At 43.2% G+C, this 14,703-nt stretch overlaps 1 protein-coding gene across 2 annotated transcripts in view; it reads right to left on the bottom strand.

The window, feature by feature from the left end:
• The window catches only part of DGKI (diacylglycerol kinase iota), a 499,667-nt gene that overhangs the window by 312,333 nt on the left and 172,631 nt on the right, over positions 1-14,703 (bottom strand). For both annotated transcript variants that reach the window (XM_062198081.1, XM_062198090.1), the window contains exon 2: positions 9,198-9,306. In XM_062198081.1, coding sequence (XP_062054065.1) covers positions 9,198-9,306 — 109 coding nt within the window. The remainder of the gene's footprint in view (positions 1-9,197; positions 9,307-14,703) is intronic.

Raw genomic sequence — 14,703 nt, 5'->3', positions numbered from 1 at the left:
GGCTCCAAGCCAGATTCCCTCTAGGCTCTTGCTGAAGCTTTTTCACCAGTGGCTTAGGCTGCTGCAGTGTGGTCTCACCTCACTCTCCAACGCTGGTGTGGAGGCTTTTGGCTGCTAGAGTCCTAAGCTGGGTGTGCTCTCACCCTCCACGTAGATCCACTGCGATCCTCCAATTTGTGCAGAGCCTCCTCTGCTGTTTTCTCCCTAACTCTTCCCTGAGACTGCACTCTTTCCACTTTTTTTAAACTATCTTCTAGACTCAAGCAGCAACCTCCCTCCCTACTCCACCATCTTAATCCAATCTCTGTTAATTTCATTATTTTATACTAGAATCTACGATCCATTAGAACATCAAACATCTAGCACCTACCTAAATTAGCACCTGTTAATTGAGATGCTTAATAAGTTTTGAGAACTAAAAAGATGAAAGACTAAAAGCCACTGAACAAATGAATGAAGAAACATTACTACACATCCTACTCCAAAGGATTAAATTGTGAGAAGCATGGGTGCCTATAAAGACATGGTAGTCTTTTAAATTTAGAAAGAGAAGCAACCTTAAACGATGCATGCAAGAGAAAGATGGAGTATAACCTTTTTGCTAGACTACATTTTCCCTAGAATCCGTCCTTGTCTTGCACAGCTGCCTTGTCTAATGCTTAACAAAATCAGGTAAAGAAGTAAACTCACCTACAGATAGATGCAGCCTTTGCCCTCAGCTCCAAGAAAGTAATCTCAGAAGCTGGAATGTCCTACCTGATAAGACTGTTTGCTTTACTTGGGGGCCTTGGGTCATAGGGTATCAGCTTGACCTCCAGAGGGGCAAGAGGCTAAGGTGAACCCCACTAGGCAGTCCACTTTGGTGTATGACTAACCCTCGATGAAAACTCTTGACACCAAGGCTCAGGTAAACTTCCCTGGCTAGCAACAGGTCGTGTGCATCGTCACACTACGGCTGGAGGAAACTAGTTTGCTGCCGGCCACTCCACTGGGAGAGGACTGTGATAGACCATACATGTGAGTATAACCGCTTTCAGTGAGTTCTACGAGTCTTGTTAGTAAATTGTTGAACCTGAGCATAGTCTTGCAGATTCTTGAACTTGCAACTAATGTCAAAAGTGAGGGGAATCTTGGGACTGCTAAAGTCTACATAAGGATGTTTAACATGGATGGTACTAGAACGAGGGTAAAGTAAACAAATGAACTATTTTGCTTTCTTCCTATGTTTCTCACAAGTTAATAAACATGAACTTCAGAGTCATTACTTTCCACATATTAGCTGTATGAACTAGGGCCTCTCTCATATCCTTAAAACTCATCAGTAAAATATAAAAACAGTTGTACCTCCCTCAAAGGATGACAGTGATGCTTCAACGTGAAGTACATAAGGTTCAATTCTGGGAATATAATGAGACATTAACAGGTGTTCATTATGGTTTTATCATGACTGCTGCTGTGACTCTCTGGTTTGCCTCCTTTCCCCTTATCCATAGAGTTGGCATTATCCAAATTTCTCTCCTTGATCTTTGTGGTCATTTGCCAAAACATTGCTTTCACTTCTTCTGAGACACAGTAGACCTTATTTCCAAGCCTCCCTTTGTAATCAAATGCGGTCATGTGACCAAGTTCTAACCAAGGAACATCAGCAAAAGTTCCAGATTTGATGCATTAAATATTTACACATGCATTCCTTCAACATTGGCCGATGGAAGAATATCTTTTGGGCTGATTTTGGAAACTTTCATGTAAGATGTCAGTATGGGAGACTGAATGTGTTATAAAGGGCTCAACACCCCACCAAACCACCTGGAAAAGTACCATTTCACTTGGGTAAAAGAACAACTTCCACACTGAGCCACTGCACATCTGAATCTTTTATTTACTGTAGTTCAGTTTATCCAAGTGGATACAGGTCTTTTCTCTGCTCTTATTTTTTTCTGGGTTTTCTTTCATTGTCTGCATCAACCACCAAATTACTTACTACACTTTGGACAGCATGTCTAATCTGTGAGGCCTGGTTTCTTCTCTGAACTCTTAATTCTGAAAGCCTCCTGATTTATCTGATTTATTTTACACTGGTATAAACTTAATTCCTCTCACATACAGCCATGATTGTGCTTCTCCCCTGCTTATAATACTTAAAGAATTACCTGAACTTAGAAAATAAAATCCAAAATTACTAACAATTGGGTCTTCTGTTAGTGATCCAACCAGTTTATACTTAATCTTTCTTACTTATCCCCATATATTTTGCTCTCATCAGTCTTTAACTACACCCTACATTTTCTATTTATGGTGTCATGTTTGGTTCATTCCACTATTCCCACCTGGGAACACCTTTCTTCTGCTTCTTTACAAATCCACCTTGAAACAGCATCCCGAATAGCATATAACTCAATGACTGTCCACCTGTGCCAAACAAAAAAATAACTCTCCCTCTGCTAAATGAAGATAACATTTCATCTGTACTTGGGAATGCCCAGACAAGTCTGAATAGCTGTACATATACTTGTATAGATTTATACCAATAGATGTCTTTACCTGGAATAGACATTCACCCAGATAAATATAAATATAGAATTACAGATAAAGGTACGATTCCTTGCTCAAATTCTCTGGAAATTCTAGTAAGGGCCATAGGCAAAATGATAAAGGTGAGTGGAGTGTTAGAGACTGAATAGCACTTATGGAGAGAATGTACTCATACCAGAAGTAAATAATCTATGTTAAATCCAAGGACACCTGCTATAAAAATGTTTTGAAACATTAAGAATGATAAATATGTATCCTATACAAATGTCCTTATAAGACCAAAAAGGGAAAAAAAATGAAAATGTGGATTGCCTCTCCCGACACAAACTGCCTTGGATGGTTTGGATTTGCTCTCTCTCTCTCTCTCTCTCTATATATATATATATATGTGTGTGTGTGTGTGTGTGTGTGTGTGTGTGCGTGCACCTATGGCTACAGAATACTGGAAATGTGGTTAGCAATAACCCAGATGTGCTGTCACTGTGAAAATCACACCAGAGTTTAGAGACTCAGAATGAAACAAGAAGGTAAAATACCTCACCAATAAGTTCTATGTTGATGATACGTTTAGATATCTGGCTCAGGCAAATATCCTTTAAAAATAGCTTTACCTTTTTGTTTTCACTTTTTTAATGTGGTTACTAGAAAATGTATAACTCCCTTACAGCTAACATCTGTTTCTACTGCGATCACTTGCCTGTAGCAGGAAAACCAACACAGACACTTTTCCCAGATCTGTGACGTTATAGGATGCTATCTCTCCCAGCATCCAGTATAGCGTAATTTGAAACCTCTTCCATTTCAGAAAATCAAGGAATAGTAGGTCCCATGGAATCATAACAGATGGTCCCACTACTAACATAGCTGGCCAAGGCCAGAGCTGTCACTGCTTTATAGTGAGCAGCTCCTCATGCTTTGCTCACCACTCTGCAGTCTTGATAAATCCGACTTAGAGTTTTTGAAATGGGATGGGAGACAGAAGATATGTGGGAGGCACTGCTGGTGATGACACCCTAACCTGATGAAGAAGGAGGACCCAAAGCTTGCTAAGAAGGCACATCTCCTAGGAATGGCATACGAAACAAGACTGAAGTGAAAGCACACATACATGCATGCGTGCACACACAGGCGTGCGCACACACACTCACACACACACACTCCTGCTCCTCCTGGCTTTTCATTCAAGGTTTCTAAAGATAAGATGACCTACTTTCATAACCCAGTTCAAACCAATCCCATGTGAAGATTCTAGTTCCCTAATCTTGTCCCTGAACCAAACTGTGAAGCAATCTACCAACTGCCTTGGAAAAAAACACTTCTTTTCTTAGCATCATCAGCTACAGGAAAGGAAAGGGGGTCTGGACTGAGGATCTGGCTTGGTTTTGTGTTGAGGTTCTGTTTTTCATAGCTCTTAGGATGGGAGGAAATTTTCCAAAGAATTGAGATCAATGATGTTGAGTTTAAAACCAATGCACCCTTTAAGAAAGATCTTGGTGGCTTCTCCACCACTGTCCTGAGAATTGTGTTAGGCACTTGGAGACAAAAGGAAACACAAGAGGAGTGAATGCCTCAAGTGTAGAATCACTTCTTCAGCACTCACTTATGACTCGGTCACCCCACAAGCAGACCACTCCTCAAAGCCTGTGCCCTCCCCTACAAGACTAAAACCATCCCAAACAAGATCTTCCTTGTAGAGGATGACTATGACATTCAAGAGAAAACATACATCATCTGTGAGCAGACACACTTCCAAATGGGCTAACTCACTCTGAGCCAGGAACTTGGGTGACAGCCCAGGCAATGAGGATGTTTTACCTTTGGGGCATTACTTCCTTCATTTCTAGTAATTTAGCTTATCTCCCCCCAGTTGGCTTAGCTGGAGGGAGCAGCCCTTGCCGGCTGTCACTGTGAAGGTGACGAGAGGACGCTATTGGGAAGAGTGGGAGGATCAAACAACCATGTGTGCTTTAAGATGTAACACAATGTGTTTTATTAGGAAGGAAATTTATAAAGTGTTCTTTGAGATTAAAATAGCTCGAATCCATTTATTTTTCAAGTAGGTTTTGGAGTCATGCCTACCGAGCCTTTCAAGAACGGGAGATTATCTGAGTGCCTGTCAACTCCCAGTGCCATGTCCCCTTCTGTCTGATTGAGCAGAAAAGGAGTAATCAATTCATCCCCCGGCATCAGTATCAGGCAGCTACTAGGCCTGTGATTCTGTGCTCTCCACTGTGAAGAGAGAATAAGTAGAAGACATCACCTGTCTCTTCAAGGAGCCTGAAATCTGAGGGTCTGGAATAAGAAACCCAAACAAAATACCCAAATTAATTTATGAGGTTTGTTAGACCACGCAGCATGGATAATAACACTGTGGGAAATCAAAGCAAGGAATGAGAGGCCAACATTATGGCCTAGTGAGTTAAGGGGCAGCTCAGGGCTCCTGTGTCCCTTTTATTGGAGAGGTGATTTGAGTCCTGGCTACTCCACTTCCAATCCAGCTCCCTGCTAATGTGCCTGGGAAACAGCTGATGATGACTCAATTATTTGAGTTCCTGCTATCCATGTTGGAGACCTGGATAGAGCTCCTTGCTCCTGGCCTCAACCTGACTCAACCTGGCTGTTATGGCCATCTGAGGAGTGAACTAGTAGATAGAAGATCAATCAATCAATCTCCTCCACCCACTGTCACTGTGCTTTTCAAATAAACCAGATTAGAATGAAAAGTTGCGCATGCCATGCCAGAGAGCAAGAGAGAAAAGTCTCTATAGAAACAGCAATATCCGCCCTGGGTTGAGCCCAGTGTCCACTGATGTCAATAGAAGCGTGGGTACCACCCTGAGGACTGATTTAGACACTGTCTATGCACCAACATGGAGGAGCCTACCCTGACCATGCATGGAGGGAAAGGCCTATGCACAGGCAGTGAGAATAAATCTTGGCAAAGAATCATCTGGGAAACGAGGCTGTGCACAAGGAGCAGGGGATTCTAAAGGTCTGAACCAACCATCTAAGTAAACTCCAAAAGGAGAGATGATTTTGGAGTCTGGGGAATGAGCTACAGGGAAAGGAGAGTGTAAGAATGGAACACCTGAAGGAAAGCAAAGGTTATGTACCCAGAGCATAAAAACTGACTCCGACAAAGATCTGCAGGTATCTGAAGTCTAGAGTCATTGAATCCGCATCCACTTGTGTTTCAGACACACTATAAGCAAACCACTCCTCAAAACCGTTTGCAAAAAGATATTTAGAAAGTAACTGTGTCCCTTCAGATGACTTTAGCACATATGCAAGAATCAGAACAGGATGCATCTGGGATTCCACAATAAGTAGAAACTTGAAGACTATGATTTTTTTTTGACAGGCAGAGTTAGTGAGAGAGAGAGACAGAGAGAAAGGTCTTCCTTCCATTGGTTCACCCCCCCAAATGGTCGCTATGGCCGGCGCTGCGCCGATCCAAAGCCTGGAGCCAGGTGCTTCCTCCTGGTCTCCCATGCGGGTGCAGGGCCCAAGCACTTGGGCCATCCTCCACTGCCTTCCCGGGCCACAGCAGAGAGCTGGCCTGGAAGAGGAGCAACCGGGACAGAATCTGGCGCCCCAACCGGGACAAGAACCCTGGCGGAGGATTGGCCTAGTGAGCCGCGGTGCAGGCCGAAGACTACAATTTTAATTCCAGGTTCACTCTGATTTGCCTTGCAACTTCAAGCACACCATGTACAGCTTTTGTATGTCTTCTCATAAGCTTAAGTGAGAGGAGTCAAGATGGCGTAAGCCAGAAGGCCACAGAGCTGACCTCCATCCTCCTGAGCCAAAGGGTTATAGAGAAAAAGAACTCCAATCACTGTTTAAGGGTGGGACAATGAGGGGAACCAGGGACTCTCAGGCCTGTTCCATTCCTAGGCCACCCCTGCAGAAGCACTGCTTAGCACCACCAAAGGCAAGGAATTAGTTTTCCTCATTTTTTCTTCTTTTTTTAAAATTCCTACCACCCTCTTCCTTATTTAAGAGATTCTTAAGAAGCTCTAAGCCTAAGCAGTGTTCAACAAACAGGAATACCGAAGTAAAGAGGAATTACTTTTAGTTTATTTAGTCCCAAAGTGTGGACTGATGGTGAGAGATTCGTCATCACCTTGGATTTCCACACGATTCCAATAGGGAGTGGGGGAAAGAGAAGGCAGAGAGAGGTCAAGCAGGGGGACTCTCTGCACTTCCAGCAGAAGAAAGATATTCCTGGTTTGACCCCTGGAACAGAACAGCAAACTAAAGTGATGGCAATGAAATTATCAAAAAGCACTTGGTTAGGAAGAGCCAAAAACTTTCAGGCAGGAGCAAGTAATCGAAAGTATTAGCAACACAAAAAGTTGCAGAAGTGTTTTTAGCCACCTGCTTCCTCCCCTCCTCTCAAACCAGTGTTTCTACATAATTGTCATAGAGTAGAGGATTGGTCATGGCTTGGCCTCTGTTTGCTAACATCACTATTAGCCCACAATGCTTTGTTTTTCCGAGTCACAGCTCAGAACTCTTTATTGCCTCAGAACTCTACATACGCCCTCCTACAGAGTGTCCTCAGAAAAAGCTTTCCCGGTTTCCTGCATTGTTCATTAAACATTCCCAAAGCGTGTCCTGCAGTGCTGTGGTTTCAACAGACCGCCATGCCAGGGTGCCCACAGTCAAAGAGGAGGGCCAGGAGGGAAGAATGCAAGCCCCCGCGGCACAAAGCCAGCCTCGGGTCCTATTTGTTCTTTCTCTGCTTTGGTATCGCAGCCTCCCACCTCTAGCCAAAAATACCATTTTGATGAAATATTAGAGTACAGACCTCTCTACAGGAAGCAGAAATAACACCTTCTAGCCAAGCACTGGCTAAAGCAGGACGCTTCCTGTTCAGAGCACTTTCTGGTAACTATTTCCAGCATCAAAAGGTGATGGAGCGTCCTTCCTCACCCTCGGGGACGCCCTCTGTAACCTCTTGTTCCAGGCGTTGCCAGCCCATATTCTAACTGTTGACTTCTTGTCTACCCACTGGAGCCTAAGCTCCTGTAATCCAGAATCCCCAGGAACCAACACAGTCCCAGCACAAAGCAGGGCCTCAACACATGTTGAACAGATTAATGAGTTCACCGACTACTTTATTTTCTGAATAAATACGTGTGCAAGCTGCACCGTTTATAAAGAAGTTTGCCACTTACTATCACAGTTAACCCTAACAACATTTGTGAAGTCCCCTTGAGGTAGTGCCACAATTATTCCCTCTACAGGTTGGGATGCAGACAGAATTTACTGAACTATCCCTCATTAGACTCTCATCTCCAATAGAGTCCTACTGCAGTGGACAACGGGGTTACTTGGAACATTAAATATTAAACTAACTTTTGAGGGTCCTGGATTCATAACATGCTGTCATCATTGGTCCATGCATGTCCTTCTTTGATTCAACTTACACGTTTCTCCACACATTTGACTTAACAGTGCACACAGTATAAATTTGCTCTATATTATAAGTGAAGAGTTCATTCAATACTTTCCTGGAACAAAGTGAAACTCTGGGAAGGTAATATTCTTCCTGAACACCAATTCAGCGTGCTCAGGTGATACCTGAACGTGCTCAGAGTAATCATACCTCCATCAGGGAAGATGCTGCATTTAAATTACATCCAGTCTGTGCCAGGCTTCACAAATGCAGGCAGCATTTACACTGGTGTGCCCAGAATGTAAAGTAAGAATGTTAATAAGTGTGTGCTGGGAGGAGAGGAAACAGTGTTATGACAAAAGGACATTAAATCCTGCCATATGTGTTAAAAGCAAAACAAATCAAAGTATTCCTCTTCTCACCCCACCCTGTCATTCTCTTCCCTATGCTGGGAAACGAACATGGTTTATCCGCTCTGCTCAAAGCTAACTAGAAATGCTAGACAAGGCTCATCACCAGAACAGGCTGTCAGCAAGTCAAAGCAGCCATCGTCTGCTGTAGTTGCTTTAGGAGGGAACCAAGCCAGTCAGTCCACAGTTAGGGATATCTTTGACCATGCACTTCATTCCTTGAAGATGCTCAACAAATGTGTTCTAACTGACTTAAGAATTTCGGACTGCAGTCTTTACACAAAGTTAATAGTTTTGTTAGTGTATTTTGGTTACAGTGTTAATACCAGCTGATGTACTCAGCTCACTGATGCAAGTCCCATATGCCTTTGGCTGGGAGGGAGAAGTATAACCAATGGGACATGAAATGCCAGAAAGGCAAAGTGAGGTCATCCTCTGTCCAAAAAAAAAAAATATATATGGCAGTTTGAGCTGAGGAAATCAAACTTAGATTCCATAATGTTGCCAAAGATAAGCAACACTCTCTACTCATCGCCAACTTGGCAGAAACCAATAAAGCATGTGTGCAAGGGACTTTTTATCTCACAGCTGCAAAGCCAGGCAATAGTGTTGCAAATGATTCATGAAGTTTTTATTTTAGGCTTGAACACATCTGACTTCATATTAAAGGAGCTATGGTCTTCCTGGGAGCCTGAAAACGGAGGAGCCAAAGCTTAGCTATCTGAAGACTGATTCAAGATCGATACTGAAAATAACCAAGCAAGTCTCGCTCATAGCTAGAGGGATCCTGAGAATGAGAGAAGCAACACACGCAACCGACACGACGTAGAAATGAAAAAGCTGACACCTACGCTCCAGTCCAGAGTCGCTCTGGGCTCCTTTGCTGGACCATTTGCCACGGGAAGGCTGAGGGGATGTGCAGGAGCCAGGTGCTGGAGGCCTGCCCGGGAGATTGCTTTCCTGCAGCAAGAAGAAACACACAAAGAAAAACATCAGAATCTGTTCGGAGCTCAAAATTTCCTGTGGAGTAGAAATAATGCCTGAGTCAGCCTTCCACGTCTGGAAATTTTATCAATGTATTGGAATATACTGCTCTAAAGGCAGAGGGTGGCAGGTCCCAAAGACAGGGAGATCGAAAGGGTCACCATAGGAAAATATCAGTCAGGACCAGAAATTAAAATGCAAGCCCCTATTTGGGATAGAGGGAAGGAATGGAGGTCTTTCCATTTGTGGAAAAAAACTAGGGTTTGGACATTAGGAATATTTGGATAATTTTCAAGTAGCCAGAGACCAAAGCGAGGGGCAAGAAAATGAGGTTCATGAAGTCTCCTATGGAAACCCCTTCACTTCCCAGCAAGGCATGCTCTGAATGGTCAGAGCTCAAAGTTCACTCTCACCCCTCTTTCCTCTAGAGAACATCCTTTACCCTAGCAGAGGACTGTCTACCTGAGCTTGGGGTTCTAAATGGGAAAAGACTGGGTGCACCTGCCAAGAAATTGTTCATGTGAAAAGACCAAGGCCTACATTTAAAAAAAAAAAAAAAGCCAAACACACCTGTCAGATCGTAGGTTTGTCAGGTGAGACTGAACAGAATTAAATCAGAAAGGGGGGAATGGAATAGGAGAGGATGAGAAAGCCAAGCCTGACCTTGTCTGCAAAGATAAGAATTAAGAGATTTTTTTTGCAAAGCAAATAGTATTGCTGTTGTGCAAAAGGAAGGGATAGGCAAGAGCATTGTGGTGAGAATACAAGCAGCATGAAAAAGGAAGAATGCTGGGATCACCTAGGGAGATGTGGGATACTGTCAGGAATAATAGAATTTCAATTTCTGAGCAGCCATCAAAAATGTCAGACAAGGGTCTCAAGCTTAATCATGAGTGCTGATTTGTAGGTTACCTGTGGCTCCCAGGAAGGGAGAGGGGCTTGCCCTCTCTAGTAGCATCTAAATGTGGTCTGAGAAGCACCTGAAATAGAATCAGGTGGGTCTTGTGATGCTACAACTCTGAGTTCTGAGCCACTGGAAGGCAGAGACACAGGAATCTGCACTCACATAGCTCCCAAGGTGCTGAAGTCTTCACATTTGGCTCTGTGGGAGCAAATATGCTTGGACAGGTGTGAGACAATAACTTACCAATGTCCATTAAAGGGGAGCCCTGAGAAAACACCAGAGATTTTATTAGTGATTGGACTTCCAGCTGGGTCTCTACAAGTTGCTTCATGTGACCTGAACATTGCAGTAAGAACCTGCCATCTCTGAGGCTGGGCCCTCAGACATATCGGAGCCCTCAGGAGGCCTGGATCCTCAGACTGTTTCACCCATTTCACCGTGTAGAGGAATGAAGTCATCAACAGTGAACCTAGCAAGATCTATGGTGAATCGCATCACAATGGCAACACTGAAGAAAAAGGCACTTGCCCTGGGCAGCAAATTGTATAAAAGCAGAAATCAAAACCTCATTGAACCCAAAAAGGCAGACGCTCTGTGTCCTGTTCATCAGCCTTTGCAAACTGCACCCAGAAATGGAATTTATAACGTTGGGCAAGATACACAGTAGCCCCCAAAACCTGGGGAAAGACAGAATTATAATCCAGTAAAAAATCCAGAACTGAACAAGCATGAATCAATTATCACGCAGTCAGAGAGCTCAATGGGTGCCCGGGCTTCTTTTTTCCCTGTTTCGGTCCCTTCTATCCCTACCCAGGAAGTCCCATAAACAGTGGATAGGTCTTCAGTAGTTGGATGAGATCACATCAAACTTGCCAGTAGCCTCCTTTCAAAAGCTCCCACTGGGCAGCAGGAATGTACTTGTTTTATAGAATTCCCCAGACAGTCATCACAAGTATGGAGGCCTTTAATGAAGCCAGTCTGGTGACACAATATTCTCTTTCCTCACTTTCATCAAGGCAAATTATTATTATTATTATTTTTTTTTTTTGACAGGCAGAGTGGATAGCGAGAGAGAGAGACAGAGAGAAAGGTCTTCCTTTGCCGTTGGTTCACCCTCCAATGGCTGCTGCGGCTGGCGCATCTCGCTGATCCGAAGCCAGGAGCCAGGTGCTTCTCCTGGTCTCCCATGCGGGTGCAGGGCCCAAGGACTTGAGCCATCCTCCACTGCCTTCCCGGGCCATAGCAGAGAGCTGGCCTGGAAGAGGGGCAACCGGGACAGAATCCGGCGCCCCAACCGGGACTAGAACCCGGTGTAGCGGCGCCGCAAGGCGGAGGATTAGCCTGTTAAGCCACGGTGTCGGCCCGGCAAATTATTAACATCCATTTTGGCCCTTCCCCCAAATTGTATTCCCTATCCTTGAGCAGTGAGAATAGTGTAAGATTCTTCCATGGGTTTCCATCTAAGTTGAAGAAAATTTAGTATTTCTCATTAGGATTTTCTTGGGCTTGGAAGGGCTTTGTATGGTGACCCTGAGTGATCGTTTTCAGCATAAGAAAACTAGATCTCTGTGGAGCCAGACTCTACAGCTCCCACCTTGGATTTCATAACAGTCACCCCAAGCTAAATTTAAACGTTCTACAAAAATACCAAACAGTGCCAAAGCACAAAGATTCAGAACAGCTACAGAATACCTAAATCTCTGGTGAATGAAAAAAAAAAAAAGAACCACAAATCTTTCATTTTTTCATGAACTGCCCCAGAGAATTGGGATTCGAAGAAGAGAAGAAATAAATAAAGATCTAGTATCAGGCAGCAGTTCAAACTATGGGACAAATGAGTTCAACTACCACAGCTTGTAGACTCTGACCACCGATTCCAGGGGACAAATGGCTCAAATAATCAAATTAGGATGCAAGGGATGTCTGGAAGAGCAACGTAGCTATAAAAGATACGCAAATATTTAACCCTGGATGAAATCGCAGTCGAGTCACACACTTTTCTAGTTTGTGGACAGAAACAAGTAAGGGTTTTCATTGATCATTTAGTCTTCATTGTGAGTGTGAATTAACGACTGACTACACTTACCATTCATTAAGGTAGAGACTTCAGTAAGAAACATTAAAATGGCTGCAAGTTTGTAACTGGAATCACAAAAAAACAATACAGAGGTACCCCCAACATGCAGGAAAATGAAATGAAAAGAGAGATCTATTTTGGTTTTAAAAATTTTGAAGTCCATGCATTTTTTTTATAATATGCATTTTCATGAACTTTTTGATGGCTCCTCATATATGTATAAGAAAAGGAATAGGAAACAAATATTAGGTGCTGTAAAGAGATGGGAAGTAATTCTGGTTACAGCTTTTCATTGTTCTCTGTATGCAAGAAAATCCCCTTTTCCAATAAACCATACATGGACAGACATTTTCTGCCAAAGTAAGAAAGTAATTTAGTTATATCTCAGACCTCAAATAATATTAGTGTAAGCTATTTTTCTATCTGAAGTCATTTTGGCTGTGGAAGATGACATTTAAGAGTCTGTCAGAGAGGCCAACATCATGGCATGGCAGGTACTCTCACTCAGCCTGTGATGTTGGCATCCCATATAGGCGTCAGTTCAAGTCCTGGCTGCTCCACTTCAGATCCAGCTCTCTGCTATTGGCCTGGGAAGGTAACAAAAGATGGTCCAAGTGCTTGGACCTTTGCTACCCTGGAAGAAGCTCCTGGATCTTGGCTTTAGCCAGGCCCAGCGCCGGCCATTGTGACCATCTGGGGAGTAAATCAGTGGAGATAAGATCTCTTTGACACTGTGTCTCTCCCTCTATCTGTAACTATGATTTTCAAATAAAATAAACGTTTTAAAAGAGAGAGAGAGACTGGTAGAACTTGGTGTGTGGCTGAAGAGGACTTGAGAGGGGGGAGTGGTTTTATGCAGCAATTTGCTCCAATTAAAAAAAAAAATCACTGGCACTTCAATTTATTCTTTCCTCCTATTCAGAATCCTCCCAAGCTCACAGTCAGCAAAACTGTGAAATGTCAATGACTGTTTCTACTATTTCCACAGCAACACTTGGTAAGGAACGACCAGGATCACAAAAACATCTTGGAAAAGAACTGTGATGTTAACTGTGAAATAGATACAAACAGAAAATGTTCTATAATTTACTTTCAAGGGCACAAAGTCAGAGTTAAGGTCGATTAGCTGACATGAACATCTTCTAACATATTTAAAGTATAAAAGCCATCATACTTTTTAAATAGCATTCTATTATGTGGCTTACTTCATTCAATAAGACTATAAACTCCTAAAGGACAGGGCTCAATTCATAGACTAATCTTATTACACCATAGCCCACGGATAGACAAAGCATATATTCAGTAAATGCTTTCTGAGTTAATGAATGAACTTCACCAAGAAGCTAGGCAAAAACAGCTTGGAGATTAGATCAAGGGCTGAGAAATCTGATTAGGATGATTTGAGTTATATCCCAGGCCTTCCATTTCAGTGGTACTCTTTGCTGAGAGGGAGAGAAATCCTTCGAAGCAGCTCTCTAATGACAAATGCAAATGAGGTAGAAGCCAGTGTTAAGAAGTGAAGGAAACATCAAAGCGGCTTTGTGGGATCAACACGGAAATGGAATCCTATTGCTACAACTCTTGCAAATGGCATGTGATAGTGTTAATATTATCACAACACACTAATCAGGAGAAACGGAGCATTTATGCTATTTAATAACTTAGGAGAAAAACGTGTAAATAAGCGGCTGTGTAGCCAGAAAGCCCTCTGAAGATCCATTTTGCAAATGTTTCCCCATTCACTCTGTTGCCCCGTGGCCTTCAGGCGTATGTGGGCCCGTATTCAGTCCATCCTCATCTTGCCCATTTCCTTCTCTGTTGGAACCTAAATGCTACTTCATGTTACATATGAATCCAAAGTACCTTTTGGTGATTTTCATGTATACCAAGATTTTCAGTAATGCAATTATTATTGAAACAAAGGTCACATTTAGTTTCCCAAGAGGAAGTCATTCAAAAAAATTACTTTTGATATTGAATCTTTAACATTATATGCCCAGGGGCCAACGCTGTGGCACAGCAGACAAAGCCATTGCCTGCAGTGTCAGCATCCCATATGGACACCAGTTCGAGTCTCAGCTGCTCCACTTTGGATTCAGCTCCCTGCTGTGGCCTGGGAAAGCATTAGAAGATGGCCCAGGTGCATGGGCCTCTGCACCCATGTGGGAGACCCAAAAGAAGCTCCTGGCTCCTGGCTTTGGATTGACCCAGCACCAGCCGTTGCGGCCATTTGGGGAATGAACCAGTGGATGGAAGACTTCTCTCTCTCTCTCTCTCTCTCTCTCTCTAACTCTGCCTCTAAAATAAATGATTCTTTTTTAAAAAATATGCCTGGATTCTGGATTACCCTTCCATTGTTTCTTTCCCAATGCATCTCCAGCAGTGGCACTCA

This window comes from Lepus europaeus, chromosome 1, assembly GCF_033115175.1.
Source record: "Lepus europaeus isolate LE1 chromosome 1, mLepTim1.pri, whole genome shotgun sequence".
In the NCBI taxonomy this organism is placed as follows: Eukaryota; Metazoa; Chordata; class Mammalia; order Lagomorpha; family Leporidae; genus Lepus; species Lepus europaeus.
Note: the sequence above shows the minus strand (reverse complement) of the source record. Positions and strands in the feature narration are given on the sequence as shown.